The following is a 22518-nucleotide window of genomic DNA, read 5'->3' as shown; positions in this document are numbered from 1 at the left end:
AAAAATGGAAATAAGAAACCAAATTTGATGAAAAGAAATCGGGACTATTCACTCAACTGAAATGATTCAAAATTGGTACGATAAGCATGGGTATACCATTCGAAACAAAAGAAAAGGTACGAAAAGATACCAAATAATATAAACTTTTAAACAACGAGATTGTAAAATATCTAGAAGGCTTTCGCTAAATAGTAACGGCTAGCTATATCATAAAATTAATATAATATAAATACATATTTATATGTATATATTAAATATATTATACATATCTCACAATGACTGCGGCTGAATTCTCTATATTATATCTTATTCGGTCGACTCAAAATACTATAGGGGTATATCAAAAACTTCCCGATTTCAATTATCAAATCTCCCATTTTCATGCTTAGGAGATTGAATACTACATAAATCTAGCAAAAAACTACCAGCTTAATTCACTATATCAGCGCTACATTTAAAAAAAACCGAACCGTACGTAGTTTATAATGATAACTATTCGGTCAATTTAAGATACCATATATCACAAACGTCGAGATTTCCATTAAAAAATTATACATAACTGTTTGGTCGACTCATGATGCTATATATCAAAAATGCCTGGTTTTCGATTACCAAATCCATATATCCAATTCTATATATATATGACCAAATCATACATTTTCATGTTCAGCAGATTGAATACTACATGGATCAAGTAAAAAACTACCAACTTAATTCATACAATGTCAGCACCACAATCCCTGAAATGATTGAATTATATTGCGTGGTTCATTATGATAACTATTCGTGTCTAAAAACTAAAAATGATAAATATTCCTGTCTTAAAATTGAGTTTTACTGACTTTTAATAACATAGCAGTTTTAGTAGAACGGCCTTTTCTAACGTACAGGCACAGCAGCATACGCCTATGGTAGTCTTTGAGTTTCGGACTACAGTATTCCAACCGTGGCAGCACGTAATACTGGGACTGAGACATAGCCTTTCTACCGACTGAGCTAACCTGGTGATACATCTATTAACTTAATGTATATATAAGGCATATGTTTGTTAATGCATATGCATAGGCATATTTATGCATATAAATGCTAATAAATATATAGGGCATATATATTCATAATTCTATTGTTTATATCGTTAAAGTATATATATTTATATATTTATATTTATATATATATATACATATAATATATGAAATATAAATATATATATGTAAGCAATATCTCACATAGGTACTATGTTGTGTACTACATTTCATGACTATATATTTTTCTAAATATATATACAGGATATTTGTGTATATAAAACGATCATCATACAAAATACCCACGTACATACACATATATACAAGTAAACACACATTCACACGCACATACGTGCTGTGTATGTATATATAAGATGATCATTATTCTTTCAAGTTAGTGGCTTGCAAATCAACTTGTTGTGTTGTTGTAAGAACTAAATAGATGAATGAATGTGAATGAATGCACCAGAGTGTTTCACTGTTTGGTAAGTCGTGCGTTGTTATATCTGTCTACGTGTTACATTTACATGCATGCTTAATGTGGTTTTGTGGAATTGAAAAATATTTGGAATCTGTGGTGAAGTTTTTGGCAAAATTTTTAACTCATCTGTTTTTTAAAATGAATTAGATTGGTTTCTTTCTATTAATATGGGTGAATCGTGTTGAGATGTTTGCTTAATTCATTTATTATTGAAGCATTTTGTTTTCGCTGATAAATTTACACATCTGATTCATTGTTTTAACTGTTAATACTTCTTTCGTTATGATGATTAATAGATCGCATATCTATCTCTATTTATAAACGCTACGTACACTGTCAGATTGAAATATTAACGTTACTCGTCTTATTAATCATTATCACAAATCCATTAAACGAGATTAACGTATATATTTTTTTCAGATTTTAACAAAATTAACTTGAAAATTTTTTTCTAAGTAAAGAAGACGACCGAAATTTGGGAAATATATGGTAATTAGCAAGAAAATAGAATAAATAAATTGGAAGAAATTGATAAAAATGTCAGCAGTACAAGACGACGATGATTCCAACGTACCGACTTACACATCAGCCTTTCCACCGCTACTAACAAATGGAAAGCCAGAAAATGAACACGTTGTTAGGTCATGGGAGAATAAAAATAACTTGGCTGTCAGGTCTTCAACGATAACTCAGGTTTCTATTTATTTATTTATTTATTAAATTGACTTATTTGTTGCTTTTAAGAAAGGAAAATTACGTAAAATGTAATTAAATTACCAAAGTAATCAGCCAATAATTTCCATTTTCACGTTATTCTTCCAAGGTTTTATCGCTGCCGCTAGAAGAGAGGCAGTACAAATCCTACTCCAATGGTAACGTATTTGGAAAGCAATCGAACCTGGCAAAGATATGCAATGATATTATGCTGAAGACAAGTCAGTCTAAATTCTGACGATCAATTTTGTTCATTTTAAAAGTTTACTAACCTATAAAAATATTAAAAATCTCTCAGATGTAACAATGGAAAGAAGTTTTTCAAAAGATAAATGCCTGACCATCATCATAACAGGCAAACCAGATAGCGTACAGCATGCAAAAAAGCAGCTCACGGCTAAACTAACACCTCAGGTTTACACTTTAACACAAAAATCAACATGTTTAAGACTGTATTTGGATAGCACAATTGTAGACAAAACATTAAAAACCTCGGCAGGTAAGCATTTCAATCCAAATCCCAAAGGAACATTATCGTTACTTGCTGGGAGCGCACGGAAAAAAGTTGGCCCAAATAGAAGTGGACACCTCAACGAAAATAACCATCCCATCCCAGCAGAGTACTTCAGATTTGGTGACCATTGTCGGCACCAGAGACGGCGTTGAGAAAGCCAGACATGAATTGCAAATGATTTCCGACGAACAGGTCTAAAAACACATTTAAGTTCTATATTCGCTACATCTAATACAATGAGTTACCAGAGTGGTAAAATTCTTACTTGACCGAGTTGAAAATCAAAGAGATTCCATTCTATTATAGGTAGCGTACAATAACTAGCTTGATACGCTCGTATTCACGTACGTGCAATGTGTTATTGTACAAGTGTAATAAACTATATTCTTAATTACAGCGAGGATTAAAATAAGATTAGTAACTGAACCTCCAAAATTTAATAACGTGTATTACTAAACCACACAAACAAACAAATCCAGGCAAAACTGGCTTCCACGACACTTAACATTCCTCGCGAGTTTCACGCCTTCATCAACGGGCCCAACAACGAAACTTACAAACAACTTGTCAACAAGACTGGGGCCAAAATCGTCATCCCATCTCTTTCGTCCGGAAAGGATGAGATTTATGTATCCGGAGGTAAAGAGAACGTGGCAACTGCGATCGAAGATATCAAGCGGATTTACGAAGAAAAGGTTTTGTAATTGATAATAACGTAATGTAACTGTTACTTTATAAATATATGAAATGTTTTTGCGATTTGTAAAGTTTGACATTTTTCCTTTATTAGTAGTTAATTCGCATCTTTTTACGTGTAATTCGTTTGAAAGTTTAATCGTAAATTTGCGATCAATAGTCCGCCAAACTACACAACTACAATTTATAACCTCAAATGCTCTAAATAATACAATTTGAATCCGAATGTACAAAAATCACGTCAAGTAGCTAACTATATTTAGTTATTAAATTCCTCACTAAACTTCTCACTGACTCAACCACTTTAGTTAAATTGACTATTTGACGTCTGCAGAAGCGCACCTGTAAAACGATATCAGTGGAAGTTCCGAAATCTCAGCACAAATATATCATCGGCTCGCACGGAAACCACATCAATGAGATCTTCAAAGAAACAGGTGTCTACATAGAAATCCCTCCCCCTAACTCACTATCTTCCACAATTACTCTTAGAGGAGATAGTGATAAACTGGGAGTGGCTCTTACTTCTGTTTACGAAAGGGTTATTATGGTGTTTTAGTATTTTTTCTTTTGCATAAATCGTTTTTTAGTCTAAGAAGTAAATTAATTTTTGGTAAAAATACAACTACAATTAATTTTTTCAAAGTTGTTAACTAGACGCACACAGCATTTGTATTTGAATACTTATTACTTATTGAAAGATAAAATTCCGCCATCCTTAAATTGAAATGTCGGATAACAGGCGAACAGTATGTCATTTAGAGAGATCAATGTTCCCAGTTGGTTGCACAGGTTCATCATAGGGGCCAAAGGAGCCCACATCAAAAAGATTAACTCCGAATTTCCAAAAGTAATTCTTTCCAACTTTCAGACATTTATTCTTTAACTTTTTAATATTAAATACAAATATACTAATTATTATTATTATTATTATTATTATATTATAATTATATAATATAATATAATAATATAATTAAATATTAATTATAACGTAAAATAATTTTTTATTATTTCAAACGAAAGGTGCACATAGAGCTGAGCGATGACACGATAAAGATTGAAGGGCCGACCAAAGAATGCGAACAAGTGGAGTATGAAATTGGGAACGCCGCTAAAAATCTGGTTGGTGACGACGAAGGAGAGGAAGAATAGGATGATGATGATGATGAAGAAGATGATGATGGAGATGATGATAATGATGACGATGGTGATTAAGATGATGATGATGATGATGAAGAAGAATTAAGCAAGTTAGCTAGGGCAATAGGGCAATGTCATTTCTCGCACTGTTATCTGGCGATGGCCCGTTTCGAATGGTGTCACTCCGAAACTCCAAAATTTGTATGTAGCTTGATGCAAGTGTGTGTATATGCGCCGTGTGCTGTGAATGTTATACACGAGTGTGTATGTACGTCGTTGGCCGTAGTGTGGTGTGTATGTCGAAAATATAGATGACGACGATGAGGATGGTAATGATGATGACGACGACGATGATGATAATGACGATGAAGGTTTTAATTACGATGGTACTTAAAAAGGACAAATTTTTCAAAATTTTTTTTTTAAATGGCGAACTTTCAATCGTTTTGCTCTTGCCAGATGTCCAAGATGGCCTTTGTAGAAATTGTCATCAGTGGAAAACACGCCTACGACATTCAAAAACTTAAAACCGCTGGTATATTTGAAATATTTAATTAACAAATTTACAAATAATCTTATTATTTATTATATTTTTTTTAATCGATAAATTTTCAAAATAAATTTATTATTTCATTTATTTGTAAACAGTATCACGAACAAAGACAACGGATACCAACGTCTCGATTCGCTCTATAATTCGGGATGACGTCACCGTCCTACGCATCGAAGGCCACCCAGAAAGCGTGGCCAGTGCGAAGGTCAAGGTCGTTGAAATGCTGGAAAAACTTGTAAGCCTATTCATAATATTAATTAGCTTATAAGGGCGTTTATCAAATGGCCTTGTTTTATTATTAATCTTCTTTTATAAATAACCTTGTTCTATAAATATCTTAATTCTACAAACAGCAACGATTAATTATGATAATTATATTCAAATTTCAATAATTAATTAACTAATTAATTAATTTTCAATGTAGGAAAATGAGGAGACTAAAGAAATAACACTGGACCACAAACTGCATAAAAAAATCATCGGTCAGAACGGGGAGCAGATTAAACAGATTAGTTCCAAGTCAGTTATTATTATTATTATAGTTATTATTGTTGTTGATATTATTGTTGTTGTTATTATTATTATTACTACTACTACTGCTGCTGCTGCTGCAAGTACGCTGCTACAGCTACTTCTGTGGCTCTAACCGCTACTGCTTCTACTACTACTGCTGCTGTTCCTATTGTTATTACTGTTAATACTACTACGATTGTTATTATTATTATCATTATTACCAAGTATCAATAGTATTAATAATAATAATAATAATTATTATTATTATTATTATTAATAATTATTATTATTATTATTAATTATTTTTAGATTTCCAGATGTGTCGATCAATTTTCCTCCGGCCATTAAAAAAGGTAGTAACTTCGAAGATTTTTAGCACAGTATCGTGTCTAGTAATACTAATTTCATATTTTATTATGGCGAAAAATGGACGTTATAATTGACTCGTCTGAACTTCTGTTTGCAGAGAGAGACCGAGTTCGATTGCATAAAGATCCTCAACTATTTTACTCATTAAAAAAAGTGTACATATGATTCGCCGGTTGTTGATAATACATAAAAACGAATGTAAACTGTTACTGCTTATTCATTCATTCATTCATTCATTCATTCATTCGTTTGTTCATTCATTTATGCGTTCGTTCGTTCATTCATTCATTCATTCATTGGAAAAAGAATTTTTGAAACAATTTTCATCCTAGGTGATATAGTAACGCTAAAAGGTCCTAAGCAGGAAGTGGACTTGTGCTGCAAATACTTGGAAATCTTTGCACAGGACTTGGCAAGTGATGATAATGATGTTTCCGATGATGATTATGATGTTTCCGATGATGATAATGATGATCATAATAAGGAATGGTCATAACGTTATGAGTTACTAGCAATGTTTTGAAATAAAAATGTTGATGATGATAAAGATGATGACAATGGCTATTAATAATATCATTATTTATAATATTTGTAATTATTATTATTTATTATTATTATTATTATAGGTAAATAAAAATTATAAAGCCGAACTGAAGGTAGAGAAAGACCACCACAAATCAATCATTGGCAAGGGAGGAACTCGCATTTCAAAGGTTATCCAGATAAATAAACCTTCCGCTTGGTCGGCTGATTGATTGATTGATTGAATGAATGATTGATTGGTTGGTTGATTGATTGATTGATTGATTGATTGATTGATTGATTGATTGATTGATTGATTGATTGATTGATTGATTGATTGATTGATTGATTGATTGATTGATTGATTGATTGATTGATTGATTGATTGATTGATTGATTGATTGATTGATTGATTGATTGATTGATTGATTGATTGATTGATCGGTCGATTGATTGATCGGTCGATTGATTGATCGGTCGATTGATTGATCGGTCGATTGATTGATCGGTCGATTGATTGATCGGTCGATTGATCGGTCGATTGATTGATTGATCGATTGAAAGATCTGTAAAGAAACCGAAACTATGGTGGAATTCCCGAAGCCCGGATCCCCAAGTGACGTCATCGTCATTCGAGGCCACAAAGACAACGTGGGCAAAGCTGTGGAGGAAATTAATAAGATATACAAAGAATTTGTTAGTATTGAAAATTTATTTTAAAAATCCGTTTTAAATATTTTTTGGCAAATATGAATTTTCGAAAACGGAGAGTATTAAAAAATAGTAAAGGCCGGTAGTTCTAGTAAAGGCCGGTAGTTTAGGTTACACGATGCACTGATTTACGTGTTGTAATTTTGAAATTTTCTCTTAGAATTATTATGAAATCAGATCGAACTTTCAAGTTGGAGAGAATTGAATTAAATTTATTGTTTATGTATTTATTTATTTATCATCAAATTTAATTTAATTTGAAATTTGTCGTAATGTTAATAAATTTTATGATGCACTGATAGTAATTGAAGGTTTTCTCTTAGAATTATATGAAGCTCGAACTTTCGAAATTAAATCGAACATTCAAGCCGGAAAAATGGGATTAAAATTAATGTAAATATTAATAAATTTTGTTTTCTAATTTAGGAAAACCTAGGAGAAATGACTTTAGAAGTGCCGGTCAAATACAAGGCTAAACTGGGCTACCTTTCCAAAATTTCAACCGCAAGTGGTGTCAGTTGTCGCGTGGTTTTCCCACAAAATTTGCTGTTAAGAGGAGACAAAGGGGCCGTCGCCGAGACGAAAGAACATATCTTGAAAGTGATTCAAAATATGGTTCGTTATCTCAATTACCTACGTTCAATTTTATTCATTCGTTCGTTCATTCACTCATTTATTCGTTCATCTCTTTATTCATTCGTTCGTTCGTTCGTTCATTCATACGTTTATTCACTTATTCAAATAAATGTTAGTTATTTTTTTTATTAAAAAACGAAATAAATGTGATTATAGAATGGTCAACATTTGCAATAGTTTTCCTAATTAGGGAATTTTCTGCAGGACTCGCAGATTGTTCTGGAATGGAGAGTACCCCAAAAGTACCACAGATTTGTTTTGGGCACGAAAGGTCAAAGAGTTCAAGAGGTTACTAAAAAGTTTGAAGTCGACATCAAAGTTCCGAGTAGAAGTTAGTCAGCCAATCATAAACGTTGTTTTGTTTAAAATTTCCTATGATTGGTTGATTATATATACTTATTTTGATAACTTATTTGTGATTGGTGGGCTACTTAATGGTTAAAAGTTAGTTAGCCAATCGTTTTTGTCGTTTGTTAAGCACCTCATCAGACTCATTGCACGTGATAGGTGAGGGTAAGCCATGCATTTTAACAATTACACCATGGCGCCTGTAAAAACTTTTACTCTGTTTCATTTTTTAGGGATCACACCAGTGACATCTGCGAGAAAATTCAAAACCGGGAAGAGTAAGAAGTTGAAGAGTTCTCCAAAAGAGGAGAAAACAATTGAAACATCTGACCATGACGTTAACAATAATCACATCAACTCCGACAACAATAACATTACAAATGATAGCAGTGTTGATGTTGCTAGCAGAGTGGAGCCAAACAAAAACACTGATGACGATGCTAATGATGAAGGCAGTGATGGTAATCTGCCAGGCGACAATGCAGAAACTGCCGGTAGAGATAGCTATGATAAGAAGGATGATGAGGAAGAGAATGGTGGCGATGATAGAAATGGTGGTACTACTACTGCTGCTGCTGTTGCTACTACTGCTGCTGCTGCTGCTGATGACGACGACGAATCTTCAAAAGTTAAAGATGATGATGTGAAAGTTGATGGTGACGACAGTAATGACGTCATTTCAATTATTGGTTTGCCTAGTAACTGCGAAGCGGCCAAGAGAGCTTTGAGTGTAAGTTGGATATTTTTCAATTCGTTGGCTCGTTCATTCATTCATTCATTCATTCATTCATTCATTCATTCATTCATTCATTCATTCATTCATTCATTCATTCATTCGTTCGTTTGTTCGTTCGTTCATTCGTTCATTCATTTACCTTAATTTTTTTCTACCACAGGAATTCATTCCAACGACCATAGAACTAACAGTCCCATCAGTACACCATAGACAGTTAATCGGACAGAAGGGTGCAATTATTCAAAAGTTCATGAAAGATTTCTCGGTAGCCATAACTATACCCCCGGCAATCACGTGCTCTGACGTCATCAAAGTTGAAGGTCGACCCGCCGATGTCGAAAGGGCAAGGGAGGCCATTGAAAGAAGAGTGCAAGAATTGGAAGAAGAGAAAAAATTAAGGGTAGGCCCTCTTTTCAGTGTTTTTGACTTTTGATCTTTGGGTTTTTGAGTAAATTGGTCCTCTGTGTAAGTTAGTTTTGGTTTGCTGTTAAATGTTTGCCGGCGAAATTGTTTCTGGTGCATTGAATTGTTGGTGAACATTTATAAATAAATATTAATTTTATTAATTATAATTAATTAATTAATTAACTTATCTATTTGTTTTTAATTAATTTTATTGTTTTAATTCGGGCAATAAAATTGAACATTTTCAAATCAAACTGCATTTTGCCAGAAGTTGAAAAGTTTTAAGATAGAAATTGAAATAGAACCAATCTACCACACGAAAATAATTGGCCGAAACGGAGGCGTGGTTAACAAAATCAGGGACCAGTACGATGTCAGGATCCAATTTCCGGAAAAAAATTCGACCAATCAGAATGTTATAACCATAATTGGTTTGGAAGCTGCGGTGAAGGATTGTAAAGAATATATCCTGAAAAAGATTAAGGAAATTGTTAGAAAGGAAGATTTTTCATATTTTTTTCAAATTTACGGTTTTAATATTTAAATATTTTCAAATATTTCTGGATAATTCTCGATATTCATAAACAATTTTCAACATTTCTGAATAATTTTTGTATTTTTTTTTTCAACTATATTTTTGATACTTTTTGATATTTTCAAAAAAAATCGTTATTTTCATGCAGGAATCAACGGTTCATGAAGAACTGAGAATCGATAATCGGGTACATCCGCGAATAATCGGATCGAAAGGTCGGTCGGTTCACAAACTGATGGAGGATTTCAACGTAGATATAAAATTCCCCGCCAAGGATAGCATGGATAAGGACTTGATCGTTGTATCCGGACAGAAGAAGGATGTGGAACTGTGCTGCGACCATCTGATGAATTTAGAAGATGAATATGTTAGCGGCTGATTTTTTATGTTTGTGATGTTGTTGATATTGTTGTTTTTTTCTGTTGTTTTTGTTATTATTTTTGGTGACGTCATCGCCATTGTTATTTTCATTAAAATTTTATAGAAGATCACAAATAAAAAAAAACAGATCCAAAAAATTCTTGACGACGAAGTGATCAAAGAGTATAAGAAATCGGCCGCAACGCTCAACACTTTCTTCAACAACATCAACAACAACAACCACAACAACAACAACAACAACAACATGAAAGGTTTCATAGTAAGAGACGCTCCGTGGTCTAGAACATCAGCACCAACAGCCACAACAACATCGGCAACTTCGTCAGCAACTACTACAACTACTTCCCGGGGCTCAGCAACAGCAAAGACAGCAACAACAACGACAACAACTGCAACAACAACAACATAAACATTCAAAATAAACGACAGCAACAAAATATTGAGAATGATTCAAATCACGTTTCAATTCCTAACCAAAATCAATCAATTTGGGTCCAAAAATGACGTTTCTAGTATAAATTAGTATACATATATACACTTTTCCTCACAAACACACGCACACACATAACATTATATACATATACGTTATTGTTAACAACATATTAACGAATTAATCAATTGTTTTATATTACAGTAAGATATTTGCCTTAATTCATCTATGTTACCTTGTTAACAATATATTTAGACATATTATAATGCATATATGATATATATATATATATATATATATATATATATATATATATATATATATCACGCCTATTTTTTATTGCAATGTTATTAGAGCTATAAATAGATTAAGCAATAATAATAATAATGTTTTTTTTATTATCCATATTGAATATTTACAATTAGTATATTTATGTAACGCGATACTATACGATATTAGTAATTTATTAATTTATGTAGAGCGCTCTTTACATTTTTATGAGCTTAGCTCATGTATGCTCAAAACTCTAATATTAATAGCACCTATAACAAATTTTTGCTTTTTTAGACTGGAAATCTCTGATTATAGCATATTATATTGTATACACATATTTATAATTTTTAAATTGTGCATTATGTTAATTTTATCATGAATTATAAATTTACTTAAAAATTGTGTTAGAATGAACAATTTGTGAACGGTGGCCTGCGACACATGAATTTTGTTTTCTTTTAGCTTTGGTCTCCTAATCATTACCTAATTATTATTAATTTGGATTGATTGAATAAAATTTGATTTGAATTTGATTTGAATTTGAATTTATAGGCATTTACATATAATCTCTATAATATCAAAAGGATGTCATCAATACAACTTTTTAAAGCATTTTTCAATGTGATGTTATTTAGAAAGAAGTGAAGAAAATACTCAATCATTTTCTCTTTTTCGTAAAATGAATATGCATATGTGTGTTTGTATGTGTACGTGTGTTTGTTTGTGCGTGTGTGTGTGTGTGTGTTTTTCATGTTTTACACTTTTAGTGCCATTGTAAAGAGTAAAGATAATGATATTAAAATTGTAATATTAATTTTTCATGTGATTATCTTTTAATCTTATACTGTTGATAGTTCCGTGTGTATTTGTACCACAGATATCGTGTATTTTAAATCGAATTTAGTTGAAATTAAACATTTACTTGAAATTTTGTTTTGTTCCAATATATTAACTTTGTTATTTGATGAAAAATCTTTTAATTATTTTGTTACTCTTTTATATTAAGTGTGATAAGGTTGAAAACATTTAGAGGTATAATAAAGTTATAATAAAAAATGTATTCTTAATTCAATTTTGATTGTTTAAAAATTTAATAGCAAAATGAAACACACGCCTCTAGAGTATGTAGATAGATGCCACAAAATTTATTCTTAAGAATTGAGCTATACACTTAAATTTTAACGTTGACTTGAAAGCATTATATCACCGACCGGCCAAAATCAATATCCATTTTTTAAGTAATGTTTTTTTGTATAAATATAATAAATATGTAACGCTAATACAATTAAGTGTATATAATAAAGGGTTTAAACTTTGTCTAATATTTATTTTCTGATAACAGTCAACAGCTGACGCTTTCCATACAATACCGATTGGCTTATATCCAGCAATTGTCGTTTGTCGTAGGTCATTGAAAACTTTGTAAAAATATTTACAAAATGTCGTTTTTGAGGCCAATTTTGAAATCAGGAATAGTGAAAGAATTAGTGTTTCAAAGGTTGTTATTTTAGTTATAAAAAAATCAGTTAAGCTATTTTCGGTAAAAAACTTTTCTTGACCGTTTTTCTCTTTTAATTTTTTTTTGGGCTTTTTTATTTTCCTAATATCAAATTTTTTAAATATTTGATAAAATGATTTTGTAGCTTTTTTTATTTTCAGATATGTGGCCACAACATGTCAGTTGAGAAGTGATGTGAAGTATGTTGCTGAAGTAATTGAAACTCCTAAGATTACCATTGAAGAAAAGGTTCCAGTTCTTATTTTTATTATAAAATTTTAAACAAATTATTTAGATTTAATTAATAAATTTATTTATTCATTTGTTCATTCCATCTGTCCTCTATTTTATCTATCCATTTATCTTGTTTAGATTTACTTATTAATCTTATATATTTGTTTTTTTATTATATTTTTCTAGGATAATATTTCTTCAATTAGTGGAATCCCAGAGGAACAGTTGAATAATCGTCAAGTTAGGATTTTCAGTCCAGCAAAGAATGCCATGCAGTCGGGGACATTCAAGACCAACAAGTGGTTCATGGAGTTTAATACACAAGAAAGATGGGAAAATCCATTGATGGGCTGGTGTTCAACGTAGGTTTTTTTTTATAATTTTTTTGTTTTTTAATTGTCTTTGTTGCTTTATTGTTTTTTTAAGTGGGGAAGGGAAGTTTTTTGTTTTTGAGTTTTTAATACTGTTTTTAAGATGACAAATTAAGTTAGTTAACTCATTTTTTAGGTCTTATTTTTTGATTGTTGGTCAACTGGCTAGTTGATTGATTGAGAAAATGAATAAATAAATGAATGATTTATTGAATAAATAAATGAATAAATGAGTGATAGAATAAACAACTAAAATCCTTATTTTTTTTAGTGCTGATCCACTCGCACAAATTCGACTTTCATTTTCTACTAAAGAAGATGCCATTGCTTTCTGTGAGAAAAATAGTAAGTATGATGATCATAATAATTACAATTAGAATAATAATAATAGGTATTATTAATAATTTCTATAATAGAATTAATCATGTTTGTATATTTGTGATTTTTTTTTAAACATACTCAATAATATTTTTTATTTATATCTCTCATTAATTTTCATATTATTGTTGTTGTTGTTATTATTATTGTTATTTTTTTTTATTTTCTATCAGATTGGAGGTATTCTGTCGAAGAGAAGCACAGCTTAAATTTGAGACCGAAGGTTTATGGTGACAATTTTTCATGGAACAAGAAGACTAGAGTTTCAACAAAATAAATAAATAATAATTATAATATAATAATAATAACAATAAAAATGATGATAATAATAAAAAATGAATAATGTTAATTGATGTAGTTGTTATTATTATAATTTATTATTATTATTAATATTGTAGTTGTCGTATTTTGTTATTGTTAAATATTGTCTCTAGTGTATCATGGTTGTTGTTGGTACTGCTAGAGATCGCTTATGTTGTTTTTATTGTTGTTAATACTTTTGTTATTATTATTGTTATTATTTATTATAATTTTTGATAATTTGTGTTACATTAAATAATATTTTAATGTCTCTTGGATGTTAAAAGAGTAATTTTATTCAAATTATAAAACAGATGAAAGGTAAAAATTTTGAAAGACATATATTGACGATGATGTTTAAAAAAAATTAATTTGTTTTTAAAAAAAAAATCTTTCGGAAAATGATGGTTAATTAATGAAATAAAATTTCTGTAGAAAGAAGTTCAGAAAGACGTTTAGTTAATTGTGTATACAATGCAGTAAATCGATTTGTGTTTGTGTGTGTGTGTGTGTGAGAGAGTTCTGGTCTTACATTTATTGTACTATAAATAGGTAGCAGTTGAATACCGTTTGCTTGCTGTCGCATGACGATCTGGGATTCGACGTTAAGTTAATTCCTCTACTAAAATTAGCCAGGCTAATTACTATTGTGTCTGTATATAGTTCAATTATTGTTTAAAAAACTGAATTTATCGGTGAACTTCGACTTGGTTGTGAAACAAATGCGAGTATAAGCAGGTAAAACAACATTCCCTCATCACAGATTCGTATTTACAGAGTTTCATCTTCAGTACGTTGTGACATCGCTTCGAGAGGTTATCGCATACTATAGGAGAATTAATTTATTTGTTAAGTAGTTTGCTAAAATTATTTGTCAATTTCAAAAATTAATTGATAGAACAATGACTAAATTATCGAAAAGTACACAGATTCTTGATAGATTGTTGTAGATTTTGTTGCATCATTTGATTTGAATTAAGATTTATTCAAGAGATGTCAATCACAACGCAACACGGCTTTTATATTTGAATCTAAGCGAAAATATATAAAATAAAATGTCATAAAGTATAATTTATGACTTACTATCGCATTTTCTGACGCAACTCATAGTAATCGGTGGCCTCTCCACAGAGTAACAATCACGTTCTTTAACCTTCGCTTCGCCTGAGAAACATGCCAAAGATGCTATTCTGAAGCCTTTTTTCCAGCATTTTCCGTAACACTTGAAACATTTTATAATAAACTTGAGTTAAAATGTTAATTTTTGTCATATTATTACACATTATTCCCATTTTTTTTCAAAGAGTTCAAAGGCGCTTTCAGCACATTAATTAGTAAAAAAGCAATGCAGAACTTGTTGAGAATGCGTTGCACGTATGGGAGATAACGTGTTGTTAAGATTGCTAAGCCTTTTTTGTAAAGGCAGATCGGTAGGTATGCTATTTTTCATTAAATTTACTTTAGTTTCAAGTTGGTTTAAATAGAAAAATAAAACAATTCACCTTACTCCATGACAAAATTCTCCACTGAGGTTTGCATGGAACTTGTTTGCAGATTTCTTCTGAATGAGGTTTCCTACCCTGGCACATGTCATCCGGGGCCAGCGTTGCATTCGTGTATTGGCACGTTACTGATCTGTTTCTCGAAACCGCTGCTGTCTCATTACACGTTTCGGAGGGGCACTGATGGTAAATGTAAATAGTTTAGGTATTTTTAAAGTATGAATTCAATTTCTAATATAGGTATGTTTATTATTTGTATTGCATTACATATCGCAATTATTACTTTGTTCGTCATTTTTCTATACAGTGCTCCAGTGATTGAACATTCATATCGTTTACGACAAAAAAAACATCAAATCTAACAACTTCACAATTTTTAAATCAATGTTGCAAGCAAACAAAAAAATTGACTGAACCGACCTGCGACCACTCTCCGACGAACCAGATTGGACATTCATGAAATCCACAATCCTGCGACTCCATTGGCTTCATCTGGTCACCCTCGATGCAATAATCTTCATGAATGGTCAGCATAAAAGACTCGAGGACAACGGCACATTGGATATCCCTGCTTTGAACCCCGTGTCCTCCACAGGGCAGAGAACAGCCACTCCAGACTGATGTAACGTATCGAATTGGTAGTTCGGCAGAATGTTGGTGGCGAAGTAACTTGAAGAACGTTACTGTACTTCGATATACGTCGTCGAATAGTTCTTTTGTGTTCGCGATGATTGATTGAAAATCATCTGGCGGGAGTAGTCCGAAATCACCGGCAACAATGTCCGCTTCAGAGTGGACATAGAGTGTGGTTGTGTAATTTTCCTTCGGCCTCCCACAAACGTAGCGACCCGCGTGGGTTCGTCCAACGTCCGTTATGTGTAAGAGGGGAGGATGTGGGATTTTAACGCTGGCACTCCTCGTAATAGTTTCATTGTCCTTTTTCCATTTTACGTTTTTGGATGTCGGGCAAAAAATTTTTAAACTACTACCGGGGAATAAGATGATGTTTGTACCGGCTTTTATAGAGATGTCACGCTTTTCTAACAGAATTAACAAATGATCGAATGGTCTCACTTTGAGAGGCGTGCAAGACCTGGTGATACATTCTTGAGAAGTCGGTGGTGACTCACCGGCTATCGATTCGGCGCATATCTTGTTGTCGATGATCTTCGAATCGAAATGAGATGTCCTAACCGAACATAGTATCAGTCGGTGTTGAACGCCTGGCCCGCACGTCGTCGAACACTTTTTAAACGGTAGAAATACAACATTAACAGGTTTTTTTCAAAAGCATAATTAAAAAATCCTAAAAATGTCAACTAAAGTTCGCTAAAATTTATTAAATTTATCTCCGGTAGATATAATAAATTAAGTATAAATCAATTTAAAAATCAAAAATCGATAAAAAAAAACCCCAGAAAAACAATATACTCATTAAGATAGACAAAACCTCACTTCAGACCAGGACCTGGCAAGCCATTCGGGCCTACAGGGAACATTTTCATTACACGGAATAACATTACTGGGTCGGAAAGTGGAATTACACCTGTGACGCGGTGCCACCTCGTCAAAATTGATCCTATCCGTGTACATGCACTCAACACGGCGGGAGATTATGCCCCCGATACACGTGCTCGAACATGAGGAGGAGTTGTCCGGCTGGTATGCTTTCCAACTGTTGTTAAGGTTCAATTTCTATGTATTAATTCGTTTATTATTGTCTATAACTATTTATAATTAATAATGTAATTATTATGATTATATATATATATATAACATACATTGGCGGACATCTTCGCGGGCTCCTACATATGACAGTTTTTATTGGTGGCTTTGTCAAATCAATGCAATGTATTTCGTCTACGTAATCACCGGTTCGGCGGTTTTGACAATGAATTATGCTGTCCTTATACCCTAAGAAGAAATATTATGTGCGTGTGTGTGCGTGCGTGCGTGCGTGTGTGTGTGTACGTGTGTGTGTGTGTGTGTGTGTGTGTGTACGTGTGAGTGTGCGTGTCTCTATGATACTATTAAGGTACCCTAACCTTCACCACAAACGACACTGCAATTGGTGTATCCGGCTGAAATCCAGGCGTACAAATTCACGGTCTGAGCCATGGAGGTGGTGGTAATAATTGTCGAGAATGAAAGCGTTAGTAGTAGCTGTAGTAGCAGTAGGTGCGACTGATGTGGCTGCTGGTGGTGGTGTCGTTGTTGTGGCTGTAAATGTTTACATTGTTCATGTAGATTTTTGTCTTGCTGATGTTGTAGTTGTTGTAGATGATGATGCTGTTGTTGTTGTTGTAGATGATGATGATGTTGCTGTAGAAGATGATGATGGTGATGACGACAATGATGATGTCGTCGATGTTGTGGATGGTGATGATGAGGATGGTGACGCGGCAACAAGAATTGACATTTCTTCTTTTTGAAGATTTTTCGAAGAGGCTAATTGAAATACGTAAAAAGATAATGTCGCATTTTCTCAACTAACACTTTTTAAATACTAATAAATACTTATTTTTGACACACACAAACACACACGCACAAACACACACGCACAAACACACACGCACTCTCAACACGCACACAAACACGCGCACACATACACACTTATCTAACAATAATAAAGATAAGAAATAAATTTTAGCGATCTGCTTATGATTATTATCACATGTTATGCAAAATTATCTACAAACACACACACTCACACACACACACATATATATATATATATATATATATATATATAACTATATTTTATACGTAATAATATCAACTTAACATATTACATGCTTGTATTTATGTCTATGTTTGTAGACAATTTTTGAACTTCCATATAATTATTATTTTTATTAATATTATTATATTGTTGTTATTATTGTTATTATTATTTTCCTCGCTATAATTATTTTATTGTTTTTATTTATAATTATATTCTCATTATTATCATCATCAATATCTATATTAAACTATATAAGCGTCTATTGCATTAAAAAAAAGATCAAAGACACAATACTACTATTACTACTACTACTACTGCTTACCACTCTTACTACTACTGCTGCTGTTACTACTACCTACAACAACAACTACTACTACCAACAACAACAACATCTACTACTACTACTGCGACTACTACTGCTACTACTACTACCACTACTACTACTACTACTACTACTACTACTACTACTACTACTACTACTACTACTACTACTACTACTACTACTACTATTACTACTACTGCTTCTACAGCCAATAGTAGTAGTAGTAGTAGTAGTAATAATAATAATAAATACTATTATTATTGTTATTATTATTATAGCAACTTACTAACATCAGAGTGTGACATTATTATCCGATTTATATATATATATCCAAAAAGTAGTGATGAATGAATGAATGAATGAATGAATGAATGAGTGAATGGTGGAGTAATTGAATAAATGAATGAAGGATTGATTGATTAAACAAACGACCGAATAGATACATTAACTACATTCTAGATCAAAAAATTATTCTCTTTAATCCCTTTTCATATAATTAAAACTAAATTGAAAATAACAAACTTTATATGAATAAAAAAATATATTAATTAATTAGAAGAGCAGCTTTCAAATTCAGCCGAATGTTAAATACATGAATGAATGAAGGATTGAACAAATAAATGAATGAACGAATGAATGAACGAACGAATGATTGATCGATTAATGCTAGCAGTAGAGTTAGTTCACTACTTAACGATACATACGTGATTCTGTTTTGCACAATTTAAATGGAAAAACTCTTAAGAATGTCGAGTTTTTAAAAGACTTCAAGTAAATTGAAGTAGTTATTTGGTGGTTGCACGCACACACATACACACGCACACACACATTAATGAACAAACACGCCGCACACAATTGCTAGTTAGTTAAGAGTTTGAATTCTTATCTAGTTAAGATTGCCTGAAATATAAATCAATAAGATAGCGAAAAAATTCCGTATTTAACGTTCTTTCTCTTTCTTTCACTCAATCTCTTTTTTCTTTCTTTTCAACTCGTATGTCTGTCTGTCTCCATGCTTCTATGTGTCCGTATATTGCTTTGTATTAGTGTGTGTGATGGTATAAATACGCTTGTTTGTCTGCATATCTGAATCTCTTTTAATGTTTGTAGGTATTTATACGTAACTCTATATATGTTTCTGGACGAATATGTGTATATGTGTGTACATGCATGCATGTATGTGTGCATCCATGTACGATTGCATTCTCGACGACTGTCTCTTTGCAATGCATCTTATGTCAAGGGATTTTAATGATAAACAACGAATAGAGGAGAAAACTTCCAACCAGCTAGCTAGCAGACGAGATAAAGGATTTTATTATTATTCCGTGGTTACTGATTTTTATTTATTTTTCTTTATAAAAAACGAAAAAAAAAACAATAAACAGAAAAACAATACCATAATTGTAATATAATATAACAAATCGCCGCTAAGCAATCATAAATAATTATCATTCTCCAATTAAAAAAAGGCTTAATTGAAATGATCATTTTCTATTTACAGAACATTTTTTTTACACTTTTTTTTCATTTTTTGCAATAATTCTTGTAAACTTAATTCGGAAAAAGGACAAAAAATTAGTAGATAATCAAAAAATAAACATACATAGAATCGTAACAGAATGAAACTTACGAGAAAAAAAAATCTATTCCTAAGTGTGAATTGATCCCTGAAAAAATGAATAGAAAAATTACATAATATATTCTTTTATCCTCTCTTTTATTCTCTCATTCTCTCTCCTCTGTCTCTCTCTCATTCTCTCTCTCCTTATTGCTCTCTTATTCAAGTGGTGTCTTGTAGAAAAAGAGAAACATTACCCCTGCAAATGAACGTAACGATCGACAGTATCAAATCATTAAATAAATCAGTTGGCCGTAAAAGCTGATATGCAATAGATACAAACATACATACACGCATACACACACTCACACACACACACACACACACACACACACACTCACATACAAACACGTACACACACACACGCACGCACACACACAACACACATATATACCCACATACACACGGACACAATACATACATACATACATACAAACACACATACAAACGCACTAATCAATTATAAATAATTATAATTAAGTAATAATAATTAATAATTATAACAAAAATAATAATCTTTTTTACTATTTCCTCGTCATAATTTTGAGATACTGTAAGGCGTTGTGGGCTGCGTCGGTGTGAGCATCATCCTTACATTCACCAGTCCCATGGCAAATGGCAACCTTCAATTTCGAAAGCTGTACTAGGCACTGACACTCGCCTGGAAGAAATGTTTAAAAGTTAATTAATTAAATTAATTACTTAATTAAGAAATTAACTAAAAAAATTAATCAATTTATAACATTTATTTGCATCAGCGCTAATCTAACCCTTAACAGTAAGCTCTGGAAAATCGATATACAGAATTTCGAATTGTTCTTCTTGACCAACCATCTCCAGAATGTCATGGTAGTTGATTGATTCAGTGTTTAGTGATAGAGTCTGCAGTGAGGCTAAGGTTTTACCTGGTTTCTGCCTCAACTTCTGGTAGAATCGTGCTATCTTCTGACTGAAATTAGGAGTTAGATTAGGCAGACGTGGGGCTGATTTTAATTTGTCGTATATCTCTTCGACGAGATGCTAGATTGGTGGTGGGTGAGATGGAAAGGTCATCAATCGGTTCATCGGCGGATAAATTGATTCATTGATTCATAAATACGAATAAATAACAAAAAATAAAAAAAATAAATTTTACCAGGGGAACTTTATGTGAGGGTGGAAGATGGTTGAGGTTCATCTTGTTAACCTCAGAGGGTAAAATACTCGATGAATTATTACTTTTTGACACTTCATCACTACTACCATTAGATAACAAACTCTCGTTTATAATATTTTGTCCTTTAAGCATGCCTAACAGCTTAGTTGTTGCATCTCGTTTGGCTAACTTTTTTGAGGAGCCATAGCCTGAAATTAGTCATCGGTGAAGATAGAGATTTGAAAATTGTGAAATTTATAAAAACTTATTAGAATATATTAATATTATTCTAATATTATTAAATATCTTTGGCACCTTTCATGGAATATTTCATCAAGGAGACAGTACAGTTGAACAGTTTATGATGTGGCTGGCCCTTCTCCAATGAAAACTCGTAGATAGGTGGGGACCACAACATTTTTTGGCTCAGTTCCTGAACTTTCCCTATTGGATTGGAGTACTGTGGTTCTTCATTTAAGCTGACAAAAATTTAAATATTAAAATAATTTATAGATAACTTTTGACTGAGATATTTATTTATATAATGAAAAACAGATAAATGTTAATGATTATTGTACAAAATTACCACTAATTTATTTACTTGTACCTGTTAGTTGATAGGCAAGGACTGACTGAATGTGGCTTCAACATTAAGTTCAGCATTTCAAGGGCTACATTATGCTTGGCTTGCTTCTTGCTGGATCCTGGGCAACATTTTACGCAAATGTACATTAGATGTAATGATTGCATGGTTTGAAATGTATAAATATACTATTATAATTTAATTTTAATACATTGTAGGATTTCTCAGTGTCAGGGGTTTCATTTCAGGCAAGCAGTCTAATATTTTGGTTTAGTCAGGTCTCAATTGACATTTAAAAAAAAAAAGAATAAACATGAAATAAATTATATTTCATGTACAACTCATGTAAAGTTTGTAAACAATAGAAAAATAAGAAAAATCTAAGAAAAATTTGGAAAAAACTATATATTGTTCTGTGAACCAAACAATAATTTATAATTATATATAATTTGTAATATTAATGGCAAATGGGTAAAAATGTAAAATAAGAAAACTTTTAAGAAAGAATAATGAATGAAAACGAAAAAACCTGAAGCCGATATATTTAGGTGGCCGGCCTTAAGAACGTATGTGAATTCAGGCCTATGCAGAGGTCCATCATTGGCCGCCAATTCATACTCGATTTTCAGACCTTTCTTTGCACAAATTTCCTGCAGCAAAGTTACCGGAGTTTTATGAGACAAATTGCTAGAATCATTTTCGCTCATATTACTACTAACTATTAGTAAATTAGTGTTAATTTATATAGCATAAAACGCGCGAATGAATTGGTTTTTAAATTCTCTTACAAACGTTAGATACCTCGGACACGCATAATAAATGGGCAAAAGTGAATTGTGAAGTGCAAAAAAAATTAAAAGTGAATTGTGA

At 32.0% G+C, this 22518-nt stretch overlaps 6 protein-coding genes across 6 annotated transcripts; 4 read left to right on the top strand and 2 right to left on the bottom strand.

Moving 5' to 3' along the window:
- Positions 1–2040: 2040 nt before the first annotated feature.
- Positions 2041–4579, top strand: HELRODRAFT_180768 (hypothetical protein; the record flags this gene model as incomplete). The annotated part of the gene is made up of 8 exons (XM_009030057.1): positions 2041–2196; positions 2327–2438; positions 2516–2631; positions 2717–2923; positions 3211–3426; positions 3762–3968; positions 4170–4277; positions 4451–4579. The coding sequence occupies 8 exons, from the start codon at positions 2041–2043 to the stop codon at positions 4577–4579; spliced, it is 1251 nt and encodes a 416-aa protein (XP_009028305.1).
- Positions 4580–5035: 456 nt separating this feature from the next.
- On the top strand, positions 5036–6498 carry HELRODRAFT_180767 (hypothetical protein; the record flags this gene model as incomplete). Its single annotated transcript, XM_009030056.1, has 5 exons — positions 5036–5102; positions 5216–5355; positions 5545–5639; positions 5943–5986; positions 6335–6498. 5 exons carry the CDS (start codon positions 5036–5038, stop codon positions 6496–6498), a joined length of 510 nt encoding a protein of 169 aa, XP_009028304.1.
- Positions 6499–7109: 611 nt separating this feature from the next.
- On the top strand, positions 7110–10685 carry HELRODRAFT_180766 (hypothetical protein; the record flags this gene model as incomplete). The annotated part of the gene is made up of 9 exons (XM_009030055.1): positions 7110–7220; positions 7662–7850; positions 8076–8202; positions 8453–8773; positions 8849–8949; positions 9116–9355; positions 9629–9850; positions 10044–10262; positions 10404–10685. The coding sequence occupies 9 exons, from the start codon at positions 7110–7112 to the stop codon at positions 10683–10685; spliced, it is 1812 nt and encodes a 603-aa protein (XP_009028303.1).
- Positions 10686–12418: 1733 nt separating this feature from the next.
- On the top strand, positions 12419–13737 carry HELRODRAFT_180765 (hypothetical protein; the record flags this gene model as incomplete). The annotated part of the gene is made up of 5 exons (XM_009030054.1): positions 12419–12477; positions 12639–12726; positions 12898–13073; positions 13354–13427; positions 13634–13737. 5 exons carry the CDS (start codon positions 12419–12421, stop codon positions 13735–13737), a joined length of 501 nt encoding a protein of 166 aa, XP_009028302.1.
- A 299-nt stretch (positions 13738–14036) lies between these two features.
- On the bottom strand, positions 14037–17380 carry HELRODRAFT_194017 (hypothetical protein; the record flags this gene model as incomplete). Its single annotated transcript, XM_009030053.1, has 7 exons — positions 14037–14586; positions 14844–14982; positions 15263–15442; positions 15683–16507; positions 16718–16937; positions 17044–17176; positions 17308–17380. The coding sequence occupies 7 exons, from the start codon at positions 17378–17380 to the stop codon at positions 14450–14452; spliced, it is 1707 nt and encodes a 568-aa protein (XP_009028301.1). The 3' UTR covers positions 14037–14449.
- A 3074-nt stretch (positions 17381–20454) lies between these two features.
- Positions 20455–22355, bottom strand: HELRODRAFT_88345 (hypothetical protein; the record flags this gene model as incomplete). The annotated part of the gene is made up of 6 exons (XM_009029959.1): positions 20455–20591; positions 20701–20937; positions 21134–21274; positions 21381–21544; positions 21673–21769; positions 22178–22355. The coding sequence occupies 6 exons, from the start codon at positions 22353–22355 to the stop codon at positions 20455–20457; spliced, it is 954 nt and encodes a 317-aa protein (XP_009028207.1).
- Positions 22356–22518: the final 163 nt, after the last annotated feature.

The sequence above is a fragment of the Helobdella robusta genome, assembly GCF_000326865.2.
Source record: "Helobdella robusta unplaced genomic scaffold HELROscaffold_64, whole genome shotgun sequence".
NCBI classification, from domain to species: domain Eukaryota; kingdom Metazoa; phylum Annelida; class Clitellata; order Rhynchobdellida; family Glossiphoniidae; genus Helobdella; species Helobdella robusta.
This window is presented reverse-complemented; position numbering and strand designations above follow the sequence as displayed.